This window comes from Sceloporus occidentalis, unplaced genomic scaffold (genome assembly GCF_023333645.1).
Source record: "Sceloporus occidentalis isolate IW3139 unplaced genomic scaffold, rSceOcc1.0.p SCAF_76, whole genome shotgun sequence".
Taxonomy (NCBI): domain Eukaryota; kingdom Metazoa; phylum Chordata; class Lepidosauria; order Squamata; family Phrynosomatidae; genus Sceloporus; species Sceloporus occidentalis.
Genome location: NW_028317056.1, coordinates 5202101 through 5215340, shown reverse-complemented (window position 1 = coordinate 5215340; position 13240 = coordinate 5202101). Strand labels below are relative to the sequence as shown.

The 13240-nt window shown below is 42.3% G+C and overlaps 1 protein-coding gene across 1 annotated transcript; it reads left to right on the top strand.

Annotated features, from left to right (window-relative positions):
• Positions 1-4789: 4789 nt before the first annotated feature.
• On the top strand, positions 4790-10505 carry LOC149285882 (TBC1 domain family member 24). Its single transcript, XM_089494967.1, has 7 exons — positions 4790-5754; positions 6770-6787; positions 8610-8768; positions 9382-9445; positions 9600-9695; positions 9996-10218; positions 10333-10505. The coding sequence occupies exons 1-7, from the start codon at positions 4790-4792 to the stop codon at positions 10503-10505; spliced, it is 1698 nt and encodes a 565-aa protein (XP_089351093.1).
• The last annotated feature ends 2735 nt before the right edge of the window (positions 10506-13240 follow it).

The window sequence follows — 13240 nt, the reverse complement described above, 5'->3', positions numbered from 1 at the left end:
TCCCAATGCAAAACAGTGAATGCATTGGCTGCCCCCTTGGGATAAAAAAGGGTTAATGCAATTGTAAGGCATATTTGGATGCTTGAGGGAGCAGATACATGGGCAGGGGGCTATAATGTTATATGTAGGTGGCCCTTATGTAAACCAGGAAGGTGGGTTATGCCCAGGTGATGGGGGGCTATTATATGGCGATTTGCCCCGTGCTGGGACCACAGAAACCCTCCCAGGAAGTAAACAGTTTTCCTGCCCTGTAGGAGGGGGAAGGAAAGGCGCGTATGGAGAGCATATTCTAGTACAACAGAAGCTCCAGATGGAAGAGTCTGGAAATGCTGTTTTATGGAATGGGTGATGGAATTCTATGGACCGGAGCCCAGCAGAGCTGGTAAAAATGATACAGTTAGGGAACCCCAAGATACTGGGGAGCACTGCCTGGGCCTCAATTATCAGGGGGAGAAAACTGGTGAGGGCCACCAAGGCTGGATCCATTCTGTTGTGCTCTTGTGTTTCCTAGTCAGCTGTGTGCGCTTTAAAATAACAGGCTTGTTGGTGGTATTGACACGGATCATATAGAAATGTATTGATGGAGGTAAAAAAATAAGCAAAGTATGTTAAATGTAAGGTTTGTAGAGTGGCCCCCCCTTACATACCAGGTGATGCTAGCTTCCTCCTGCGCGATGGGAGTGATAAAGGGCCATTGGAACACAGGAGTGATGGGAGTGATAAAGGGCCATTGGAACACGGGAGTGATGGGAGTGATAAAGGGCCATTGGAACACGGGAGTGATGGGAGTGATAAAGGGCCATTGGAACACGGGAGTGATGGGAGTGATAAAGGGCCATTGGAACACGGGAGTGATGGGAGTGATAAAGGGCCGTTGGAACACAGGAGTGATGGGAGTGATAAAGGGCCGTTGGAACACGGGAGTGATGGGAGTGATAAAGGGCCGTTGGAACACGGGAGTGATGGGAGTGATAAAGGGCCGTTGGAACACGGGAGTGATGGGAGTGATAAAGGGCCATTGGAACACGGGAGTGATGGGAGTGATAAAGGGCCATTGGAACACGGGAGTGATGGGAGTGATAAAGGGCCGTTGGAACACAGGAGTGATAAAGGGTCTCTGTACACCTATAATAATATAGAATAATATTCTATTAAAATTCAACCGTTTCAAGCTACACTAGTTATTTACAACTTTAACCCCGTCTGCGCTGGATTTGTGATCCGTTTCATGTTATTTATTTATTTTTTAAATTAACTTTTTCTGTCAAAAACATGGAAACTTCTAAGTTACCCCAAACTTTTGAGCAGTAGTCTACATTACTTGGTGATAAAAAAAAAACTTATAGAAATAAAGGGATTTTGGGAATGCTTTTTTAAAAATATTATTCTTTTTTTTATTATTATTATTTATTTATTTTTTTAGACGGTTAAATATTTCTGAGAGTAAATCAAAGGGTCGCCTCATGTCCAAAGGAAGATTAATTGTATTATGTTAGATTCCCAAGAAATAATACAATAGGTATTTCTCTACTGTCTACTATACAGGGAGGCCAAAATTACAGTACACAGTAATTGCCGCTGCCGACTGCGCTCTAATGATCTGCGTGTTTATAAACTCTGGCGCTTGCCGACGACCTGGTACTTTATTAAAAATGAAAGTCTTGCAGAGACTGGTAAACGCGACTGAGATCGGTCAAACGCTTTGGAGGAGACATTAAGATAGTTTTCCTTTTACCTGATAATATCAGAATGTAACATGGACCACATTCTACTAGACGCAAGAGAATATGTCTCCGAATGCAATCCTTATCAATAATAATCTTTTTGTAATGATGCATTATAACGCACTCGGTAAAAACATCGCAAAACATTAAAATACTGGAAATATCCCGTGTTTCAAAATGAATGAAAAATCACTAAATTGACATGGTATCCATGTAAACAACGTTGTCGCCGACCACAGGTTCTGTATCGTTTAGATCGCCCGACATTGGCAACAATGCACGGTATGTACTTATAACCTAAAGGGTTAATCACACTATACAGCCAGTAAAAATGTCTCAAGGACCGAAGTGCAAAATGCCAGTAAATTGACTCTAGGGGGTGACGCTGGTTATCAATCCGATATATTTAAGTGTTTTTTACTTTGGAGGTAAGTGGCAGTTTTGATGTTAATTGATCTTTATAAAGCCGTTAATGCTGTTACTGAGCTCTTCTGTTAGATAACAATGTGATGACTTAGTTACCCAAGTCTGTCTTATTATAGAGATGGCAAATGAAAATTAATATATTTTAATGGAAACAATCTTGGCCTATGATTGAAAGAGTTGCAGATTATCCCCCCCCCCCCCCCCAAGTATTTCCTTTTTCTTCTGTAGATCTCCAGTGAGTTTTTGTCATTGCGTGACTAGGAGTCTATTTAACCAGATTATACTTGGGTTACTGCTTGGCTATTTACATGGTTTAGGGGTAGGTTGGGGCCGTAATATGCAAACAGACCTTATAATAAGAAAAAAAAACCAAAAAACATTTTCTGCCTCTGTATCTGTCAGAGACCGCATTGCCACCCTGGCTATAAGCTCACACCTGGTTAGTTCATTATTTTTCTGTGCGGTAGACGGTGACGTTTTTCCAATGTTTCATGAGACGACATTCTCCCCCCCCCCCCCCCCCCATTAGATCTCACATGTCTTTCATTAAACAGCGATTCACTGTGGCCAAATTAAATTCACGGCTAGTAGACCGTTGCAGGCTGGATAGATTTAATGGCCGTGCGTCAGATCTTTTCTCGCTGGCCTCAACAGCTCTATATAATATGCCGCAACCCTAGGCCTTCAACCAAGTCTCTTCTTTCTGGATGGAATTAAAGGTACTGTCCCTTTAACATGTTATTGTCTCTTTAAACTACAGTCATTATCTAGCTATTCATCTTTTTTCCATGGATAATATATAATGGGGTATTGATCTGCGCTGTCGCTGAATATTAAAATAATGCTTTTACCTCCATGAGCTTAAATGGCTTTTATGCTTCCCAATCCATCGGTATAATTAAATATCCTTTTCATTAGCAGTACATTCCATCGGGTTTTATGAAACTATTTAATGAGGTGAAGTACCTTTTTATATCTTAATGATAACGCGAACCACCGAGGGATACCTTGGAGCGGATTAGTTGAATTAATGCAAGCCGGTTTCTCCACAGGGCTGGGAAATTCTCCCCAGAATTGCAGGCGCCACAGGGTTCAATGTATAGAGCTTTAAAATGTCTGGATTTTTGACTATTAATCAATTTAGCCATTAATCTTTGAGCAACGGAACAGAGCGCGGGTAATCTCTTGGACCAGGGATATCCGTGCAATGACACCATAATGGGAGAGTCTGCTGCTCTGCGACTAAATAGATCATTTTTATTTATTGAGGTCAAACACGAGGCTTCCAATCTTAAAATGGAAACAATGTTTGCACATACAGGTGAACGCATGAAACCGTTGTGTAAACACATTTGTCTGCGAACGTGTTCCCAGGCCAAGTTCAGGTTTGGCAGCTGCAGTGCATCGCTCTGGGTTTATTGGTGGCTCGCGAAATACCTTCTGATCAGCGCAGAGCCGGCAGCTATTCAAGGGAAATCGAAGTGCATTTAATGTCGTTGCGGGGATCTATTGACCCGCGCGGCGATTCTGTAATAGATCCTCTCTCGCTGAGTCTCGGCCCCCTTCTCCACTTAAACCGCGTGCAACCCCCACCAGTTCATGGAGCTTTGGAAACATTCCGCCTTCTTACACAAAGTCTCAATGTAGAATGCACATTTACACAAAACGCATGAGCTGCGGTTATCTGGTCGCTTTCCTGGCCGGACGTTCTCTCCCTTCTCCTCGCTCACCCTTACAAAGCCTGCCTGATGCTATCAGCAGCTTAACAGTAGCGTAGATATAAAGTAATGGGGAGGAATAATCATATAGCTCCTGAAAACAGCAAGTTGTGTTGCCTTTACTTATACAGGTAAAATAAAGGTGTGTGTGTGTGTGTGTGTATATATATATATATATATATATATATATATATATATATACGCGAAATCTAGACAATGAAGGTATAGCCATATGTAAAAATTCCTTTAAAGGGTTAAAATATGATTTAGACCAGACATTGCTGTTGTGGTGGCTTATAATGGGCCGTTTTTCTTTTCTTTTTTTTTTTTTTTTTTTTTTCTTTCTTCTCCTCATTGGAAACCCCACAAGCCCTGAGCACATCTGTTTAATAAATAACCAGGTTTCCAATGATCTGGGTCAGAGCTGTTTGTTATCGTGGCTAGTACCGGGTTCCCTATAAACCAGAAGCAGGCCGGGACTGGCAGAAACATTGTTTTCCTGGCGAAACAGTAATTGCCAATAAACTATTTGACACTGCAGGCTTTTATAAAAAGGTCATCGATATATTGCTTCAAGATTTCAAAAAAATTATAGGATATACATTGTAATTATTTTTCCTATTGTAAAAAAGTTTTTTTTTTTTTTTTTTTTTTGTTTTTTTACTTAAGCTTAGCCAATGCCATAATGATATTAAGCCGGTGTAACTTTCATGAGAAGGTGCAAATTAAGTGTTCTTCTAGGTAAACACCACTTTCTGTACAACCCAAGCTTTTGTCCAGCAATTTAGGCTTTGATGAAAGATTTTAATAGTGGTCGGACATTGTTTTATTTATGTGATTGTTGTGTTTCTGCAGGATATGCTTCTATTTTGAAGAAGGTGCGCCAGTTTCTACGACCTTGGCCAACGCTTCTTTGGAGCAATGGATGACACAGAATATGGCACTTTTGTGGACTGGGATAAGATGGAGGTAGGGAACCAAGAGCCGAGTCCCAAAGTTCTAAACTGCACGGACTTCCAGGAGCTAAAACAACATTCTCGCCAGGGGTATTGGGCCAAAAGCCACTCGCTGCGAGCCAAGGTTTACCAAAAACTAATTAAGGATATCCCGTGCAGAACTGTAACGCCAGATGCCAGCGTGTACCGTGACATCGTAGGAAAGATTGTCGGCAAACGTACCTCAAGCACCATTCCTCTACCTGAGTTTGTAGATGACCGCCAGGTTCCTACTTACTGTCTGAACTCAGAAGGCATTGGTGCGGTCAGAAAAATTATCCTTTGCATCTCTAATCAGTTCCCGGATATCTCTTTCTGCCCAGCCCTGCCATCTCTGGTGGCTCTGCTCCTCCACTACAGTCAGGACGAAGCAGATTGCTTTGAAAATGTGTCTCGAATCTTAGCCTGCAATGACCCCAACAGGAGGCTTGTTGACCAAACTTTCCTAGCCTTCGAGTCCTCTTGCATGACTTTTGGCGATCTCGCTGGGAAATACTGCCAGGGTCCTCACAAGCTTATGGTTGCAGTGTCCGAAGATGTCTTGGAGGTCTACTCTGACTGGCAGAGGTGGCTCTTTGGAGATCTCCCGTTCGCCTTCGTTACACGCGTATTTGATGTATTTCTGGTGGAGGGTTACAAAGTACTCTTTAGAGTAGCCCTAGCCATACTCAAGTTCTTCCACAAGGTAAGAGCTGGCCAGCCCATGGAATCGAGCAATGTGAAGAGAGACATCCAGATGTTTGTGAAGGACATCGCCAAGTCTGTTTCTCCGGAAAAGCTCTTGGAGAAGGCGTTTTCCATACGGCTTTTCTCTCGTAAGGAGATTCAGCTGCTCCAAATGGCTAACGAGAAAGCCCTGCAGCAGAAGGGGATTACTGTGAAGCAGAAGAGGTAAGAGCCCGGGTCTTGTTATGACATTCATGTCCTAGTCGAGGAACATCCATCGGAACTAATGTAAATGCGTCTGTTCCTCTTCAGACAGAAGCTGTTCTAATTCACCCCACCTGCCACCTAAGTGTAGTCTTCTGGGTGGAAATGGCATTACACTGGGCCTGTGATTAATAATTAAAGCATGTGTCTAGTTAATTTGTATATGAGGGTTACTATATATAAATGGGGAAATCTCCTCTGGAAAAGTGGATCCTTTGGTGGCTCAGTGTCTAAAAATATAAATATAGTTGTTTACTTTTTAACCCTTTGTAGCACATTCCAGCTTTTTAGGCATGGAAAATGAAAGTTAATAGAAATGATGAATTACCTTCACAGTAAAGGCGAACCAGAAGTCACCCTTGCCACGTTTCTATCAGTGCACATGATGGAATGAGTCCACAAAAACAATACATGACCCTTTACATGACTCCAGTTTTAATTACATGCTAAATGCACATCAGAGGCCATTATGCGTGTATTTTATTGAATGTAAATCCGTGCACACCTTCTTTAGTTGCTGGAGTTAGAAACTTCTAGCCAATAGCGAAATCAATGAGTGGCAGCAGCCAGTCACATGTACGCTGTCTTAACTGTTTTAATTGGCTGCTGGTTCAGTGGGCGTGCTGCTGAGCAAGAAGTGTACCAACGAATGCTTCCTGGCTTCAGTAAAGGCAGTCGGGGGAGGAGTAAAAAAATAAATAATAACAAAAGTATCACTTTCTGTTTCTTTATAACTAAGGCATGAATAAGCAATATATGCTTCCATTTGCAGAATATACCCAAACGAGCGTTAAACCATAAATAAAAAAAATTGGGAACCAGGCTATTCCTCCAACAGTGCAATTTTTCCTAAAAGGATTTCCGATATTTTTCCTTTTTTCAGGTAGTAGAATTCACTGATGTTTCCTTTCTCTCTTCCTGTTTTTTTTCCTCCCTCTTTCCCCCTCTTCTTCCTGTCCCTCGTGTCCTTTTCCAGAGCCATATCTCCAGTCCGGTAAGTGAATTGGCAATCTCTTTCCTCTTCTTACTTCTTGCTTCGCCTAATCCTCAGAAGGCTGTAATCTGTTTTAAGCGCATGAGTTGCTGCTCGAGAAGATGTTACCGGCAATATAAAAACTGCCGGAATAACGATAAGGAGCATGCTTGTCATGGCTTGGCTGCGGCAATTCTAGAACCATTAAACCATTTCTTCTAAATACTCCATTTCATTGGCTGACAAATCCCCAGTATTTATGTATATATTTTATATAGAGGTATTTTAGTTAACCCTTGGCTTCTTTACTATGTATTGTGTTGCTAATGAATTTATATTAACGTTCCATACTCTCCCGTCATGAAATGCAAAGAAAGGGAACAACTAGTATTCTTTTAAGAGGAGACTTAAATAATTTCAGTAATTTGATTGATTTAGCAGTAATACATTCCAGAAAAGTAAGTATAGTTTGGTGCAGTTTAACTGTTTGTGCGCTCAGCAGTAAAGCAGTTAAATGCTTATGATATTCATTTAATTTGGTTGACGCATCCTTTAACCCATGGAGGTGGTAGAGAAACGCGGGCAGGACGGTGGCTTTCCCGACGTGCAGACTCTCTAGCGATGTGTCGGCCATCTGTAGAATCGTGAAGCTGCCGGGTATTATTTCAGACACTACTTCGGTTGCTGCGGTGAGGATATTGGGTATCCAAGTTACATGGCCCTACGCCATTCATTTTTAATGCTGTTTTTATAGTCCTCGCTATTCTTTTGTTTTAACTGCAACCAAGCAAAGGCCTGGGGGGTGAGCGCCTCCCGCCCTGCGTGAAACACAACCCTGGCTTATTGTCTCGTCGCATGGCTGATGCCCGCTAATGGACGGCTGCGGGATGCTCTCCCAAATGTCACCTGAAGCTAGCCTGCTGTGTGTGTGATTGGGTGGGCTGGAGTATCGGGGGGCCGGCAGCATGAAAACCAAAAGTCACAATTGCTACGTACACAGTGGAGCTTCCAGGCAGATAAATACACAATTGTGCAAAATACAGGGGTATTAAAACACCCCGTGTCCTGGTTGTGTCCTTCAAATGACCTCTATGCTGCTACTGTTTGTATCTGTGTATAGTATGGGTAGACCCTGCACAGAGGGGCTACGGGGGATTTAAGAGTAGAAAGGTCGACTGTTTTTGTATGAAAGGACATTGTGTGTAATGGCCAATGAACAGTGAGGGTATTTAAACAAACTAACCAATGAAAGGGGCGCTCCGGTCATCATAAACACTTTAATGTATATGATAGGATAGAGCGGCTTGTGATATATATACGTTATAACCTGTGGTCCCCCCCCCCCCCCCCCAAGACTCAATGTTGTGTGAACTGAGGGTTAAGCTGTTAAATTGTGCAATTAATTATTGGAACTGCGGTTACTTAAGAAGATACAATAGTTGCGAAATGATGAAACCTAAAAGTGTTTCTCTTGGTAAAGGGGATCTTCAAAATGCAAATGCAGCCTCTGTATCCCTTTATTTTTGGGCTAAATTATAGAAAATATTAAACACGCCTGACATGTTTTTATGCGGGAAATCACTGACCCAACGAGCGGGCCGACCGACAGATTCACGCGGCAGGACTGGGGGGTTATAGCTGTTGTGCACATGAGAACGGGTGATCTTGGTTGAGTGGTTAACCCCTTAGATGCTGGATTGTGTTATCACTGGCCCTATGAATACTGCTCAAAAAGCTACTCCATGGTGGGAACAGGCGACGCGTATTATACTGTGCAAATAGCAACGTTCCCAAGGAAAAGGTTTTGTTCATGTAGTAATTTTTCGCACCATGTGTCTGGCAGACAGAACGTCCACCTTGCGGTCCACGCGGAAAACTTCAGATCGGAAATAGTGAGCGTTAAGGAGATGAGGGACATATGGTCCTGGATTCCGGAAAGATTTGCCCTCTCTCAGCCGCTCCTGCTCTACACCAACCAGGAGCACGGTAACAGCCTCAGCAGGTGAGCTTCCCCCTCTCAAACGCCATGCGGTGCACACAAGGTAAGCCGATTTACTAATGTGCCGCTGCTGTGGCCACGGGATTGCTTGCTCCGTCGGAACTATTTATCAAACGGTCTCCATGCCTGGTGTCATCAAGGTGGGGCTTTGGTTATAGTTTTTGTTGCTGGGGATATAGAAAGATTTGTTGTTCTAAGTGATCTTCGCAATCTGAATTATTCCGCTTTATTTAACCTTTTATACCTTGACCGGCGTAATCTAGATATCGAGTCTTCTTCCCGGGTCCTAACTTATAACTAGAAAAACCTTGCTATACCCAGTGAAGAAAAAAAAATAATAAAAAAAATATATATTTTTATTACCGCAGACGGCTAGTGCTGAAACTGGATAATCCCTGCATTTAAAATGATTTACAGAACTAAATCTGATAGACTGTGTACAGAAAGTGTGTAGCATGACCTTTTCTGTGGACTGTTAGCCTCATTTACAAGACAAGCGGGTATATTTAATCTACATAAAGGTTTAGCGGTTATAAGGGTTTGAAATATCCAATGATTTCATCAGTGAAAGCGTCGTCGTCGTCATCATTAAGTAAAGCAATGTCTCGTTGTCCAGGTTTTACCTGCACTGTGAGGGACACGAACCAACGCTGCTTCTCATCAAAACAAGTAATGGCGAGGTGGGTATTCGTATGAATTATTTTCTCATTCGGTGGGACCCCCTATTCTCAAAAGAAAGCATGTTGCTATATCTAGCTCCTGAGCAGATGTAACAGCCTTGGCTTAGGATTTGTGACTTGAGAAATGACTGAACGTTGTATTGAATGTCCCTAGGTATGTGGTGCCTACCTTTCTACCGACTGGAGTGACCGGAAGAAGAGTGGAAATAAACTGAGTTTCTTCGGCACGGGGGAGTGCTTTGTGTTTCGAGTAAGGACACCAGCCGCATATCTGTTCTATATATTTTCCATTCGATACCTCTCAGTATAATGTTGCGCTTTGGTTTTTGCTGGGTGGTAGTTGCGAGTTCTTAGCTTCCCAAAACTTACACAAAACACCACAACACTGTCACTGAAAACAGGACTTTTTTATATTTGGGGAAAAAAACCTCACTGTATTGTCAGTCTTAATTACTTAGACGTTGGTAAAATTCCATTGGTTTTCTGGTTGGACTTTGTCAGCTAATTCACATGGTAAATCATAACACGGGGCTTGCTGTCTTCATTTTAGCTTCAGCCAGAGGTGGAGCGGTACGAGTGGGTGATCATAAAACACCCAGAACTCGGACAAGCGACTTCATCAGCTGACAAAGATGAAAACACTTCCCAAGAACCGGAGGCTGGATCTGATCCTTCTGATCGGCTTTCCCCTTTCCTGGCCACTCGGCACTTTAACCTCCCCTCCAAAACAGCCTCTATGTTCATGGCAGGGAGCTTGGAGTGCATCATCATAGGTGAGTGACCATCAAGGCACCCCTGGCCTTTGTTGTTCCACTGGGCTTGGTCAGTACTGTGACTATTGCAGAAGGGCCAGTAAACCAATTATTATTCTGATGCCCTCTGTTTAGGTGGGGGCGACGGACAGGCATTATACTTAGACTCTGATCTGAACTACGGAAGAACCAGCCATTGCAACACGTTCAACAATCAACCTCTGTGCTCCGAAACCTTCCAAGTCTCCATAATTGAAGTATGGGGCTTCAAGGACAACCTGAACGATGACGACAGGCACTTGCCTTGATGCCCTCCTGCTTCGTGTATCGTAAAGAGGCTCTCAGCTGAGAAATCAAGGCAGCTGCAGACAGTCGGTTGATGTTCGGGGCTTGTGCACGTTACCACAGACGTCCAGTGATGCACGTTTTTCAGAAGATGGTGAATTGCTGGCTAGCTGTGCTACAGAGAACTTGGTCTGAGGGATCAACCCTGATGTATGCATCTGAGTAATTTTGCATATATACCCCCTCCCCCAATCAGGACCTACACACTTTCTGACACACTCATTCACTCTTACCAAAATATGCACTTTTACGTGGCTCTCAGAGATAAACATGGACCTATGCAAACATATTAACATGCATTCCTGACTATGTGAGCTAATGAGCCAGTCACCCATCCCTTCTAATCACTATATGCAAACGTCTTAAACACGAATGGCATTCCACCTCACCGAGGGTATTTCCACTGCATATCTGCAATCTGATGTATAGAGGATCATGTCCTGTATGCATCAGAGATCAAAATTCCGTGAGATTTGTTGTGAATTCTATGTGACTTCTGTTTGTGTTTTGTTACTATCCTTCATTGAACATGCCATTTTTTTTTTCTTTTTCTTTCTTTACGTCCCTGAAGTTGTGTAAGTGAAGCCACCAATGTTTGTAGATTATTTGAATGTTGATCCTGAGTCTAGAATCATACAGAAAATTTGTCTCCAAAAGATTTCAGGAATAAACTTGAATCTCATACTTGTTGTTTTTTGGTTGCTTGGATTGTACAGGGATGAATATATTCTGGTATACAAGGCACTGATGTTGGGAAGTTTGCTGAGAGGGTGGGTCCCGACAGGTATAGGGGTCGGTGCTGCATAACTTCTGTCTTCTTCTTTAGCTTGTTCGTATTCTCCGCAGACACCATCGCTGCTCTTAGGAGACCTAAAGTGAAAGGCGACCACCAGCGAAACGTTTTGCCCGTGGCATGATAGGATAAAGAGATTGTGAGTAAATTTAGTATACCGGGAGTGAGATGCATACTACATACAAAGCTTATTGATGTGCTCAATACAACAAGCTTAAAAAATAACAAACAACAAATGTTCCCCTTTAAAGGTAATCATGCATGTTAAATAGTTTGCCTTTGAGTTAAAAATTAATACACATAGGTGCAACTTGGCAAAAGCAAAGAGATCACCTGCTCTGTCATTTTTAACTTTATAAACATGTTACCCAGTGCAGGTTTTATAATTTTTATATAATGTGAACATGTTTTTCTTTGGAGCGATCTGTGTGATTACCGTGTTTGTTTGATTTATAAGATGACTCTCCAAACTTTGGATCTTATTGAAAGAAAATAAAAAATGCCTAAATACAACCATATGGGGGATACGGAACAAACCGATCATCTGCAAAGTAGAACATCAAAAAGTCAGTAGCCAGTGGCTCAGAGATAAGTAGTAGAATCATGGGATATGCGGTCTGCAAAGATTTGCCCCTATTTGAACGAGCTTATCTCCACAACTCGAAAAGGGGAGCAGGATGCATTATGCACCATAAACTTCACGAAGAACGTTCCTATCAGTGCTGCGTACCTCGTGTGACCCGCGCCTACATGTGTCCGCGTGTTGGCCTGCAAGCCTTTGGACGCAAGCGCTCAAATGTGTCCAGGGGGCTATAGCCGGTGGCAGAAGTGTTTATTTCGGAGGATCAGCAGCACGGGTCTGAATAAAGGATGACATTGATTATAAGATAAGGTTGTTTTTTCAAATTTTTTTCTAGTCTTATCTAACAAATACAGTATATTTTATATGTATTATATATGCAGAATACTATGCGTATGGCTTCAAGGGTCGCATGTGAAATGCCCACTAGATGGCAGCAGAGGTGGGACTTACAGCAAATCTTGATTGTGCAGTCATTGCTCCATAGCGCTGTTACAATAGAGGGCTCTGCTCTTATGAGCTTACAATTTATTGTGTTTTTGTGTGTGTGTGTGTGATCTCCCGCAAAGCATCTGTTTTAAACGCAACTTACGTTTGTTTTGTTTTGTTTTTAATCTTCTACGAGATATTTCGTTAATGGTGAACGGGTTGTATGATTGTTCAACTTTTTGGAGTGGAGGGCCATGTATGAATTAAAACCATAAAATTGTATGCCAGGCTCTCTCAATAGCATGTACAGCTGGCGTTTTTAAGACCATGTGGGGTTTATACAAAACGAATAGTCTCCTGAACAATTAATGTGAGACCACTAAGTTTCAGATACATTCATTTTACCTGCAAAAAAATGTAAAATAAAACTTAGGGAGAAGCTGCAGCTCCAGACTTGCAGCAAAACACTCCCTAGGTTGTACGGGTTTCGTGGCAGGAAAGCGCTTCCATTGAAATCAATTTGGTCGAACGCATTTCCAGCAAATGAACTTGTAAGCACAAAGCTAAAATGCATATGACGGCTGGAGTATAGCTTAAACAATAACGGCACACTATGGGGTTAAAGGGCCGTCAGCTTTTCTTTATGTTGATGATGGAATTTCCCTATATCTCGACCGGCTCTCATTCTTACCGCTTATAGTCACGTGTCTACATCAGACGTGTGGCCACATTGAAGAAGAAAGTCCTGTTGCCTGCAATTTCCACCAATGCAATATTTAAATCCTCCATGTACGGCTGCCATCAAAATCTAAAAACTTCCCAATCTGCGTACTAAAAAAAAAAAAAAGTGGAAGCATGTATTGGTCCGTGACACCCTCTGTTCTTAGAAAATTAAA

What these genes read in the sequence shown, in the direction of transcription:
- LOC149285882 (XM_089494967.1), top strand. Translation starts at nt 4,790, where the DNA reads ATGGATGACACAGAATATGGCACTTTTGTGGACTGGGATAAGATGGAG. An exon ending in GGGAGTGCTTTGTGTTTCGA is followed by an intron (nt 9,696 to 9,995) that starts GTAAGGACACCA and finishes TCTTCATTTTAG; the next exon opens with CTTCAGCCAGAGGTGGAGCG. An exon ending in CTTGGAGTGCATCATCATAG is followed by an intron (nt 10,219 to 10,332) that starts GTGAGTGACCAT and finishes CCCTCTGTTTAG; the next exon opens with GTGGGGGCGACGGACAGGCA.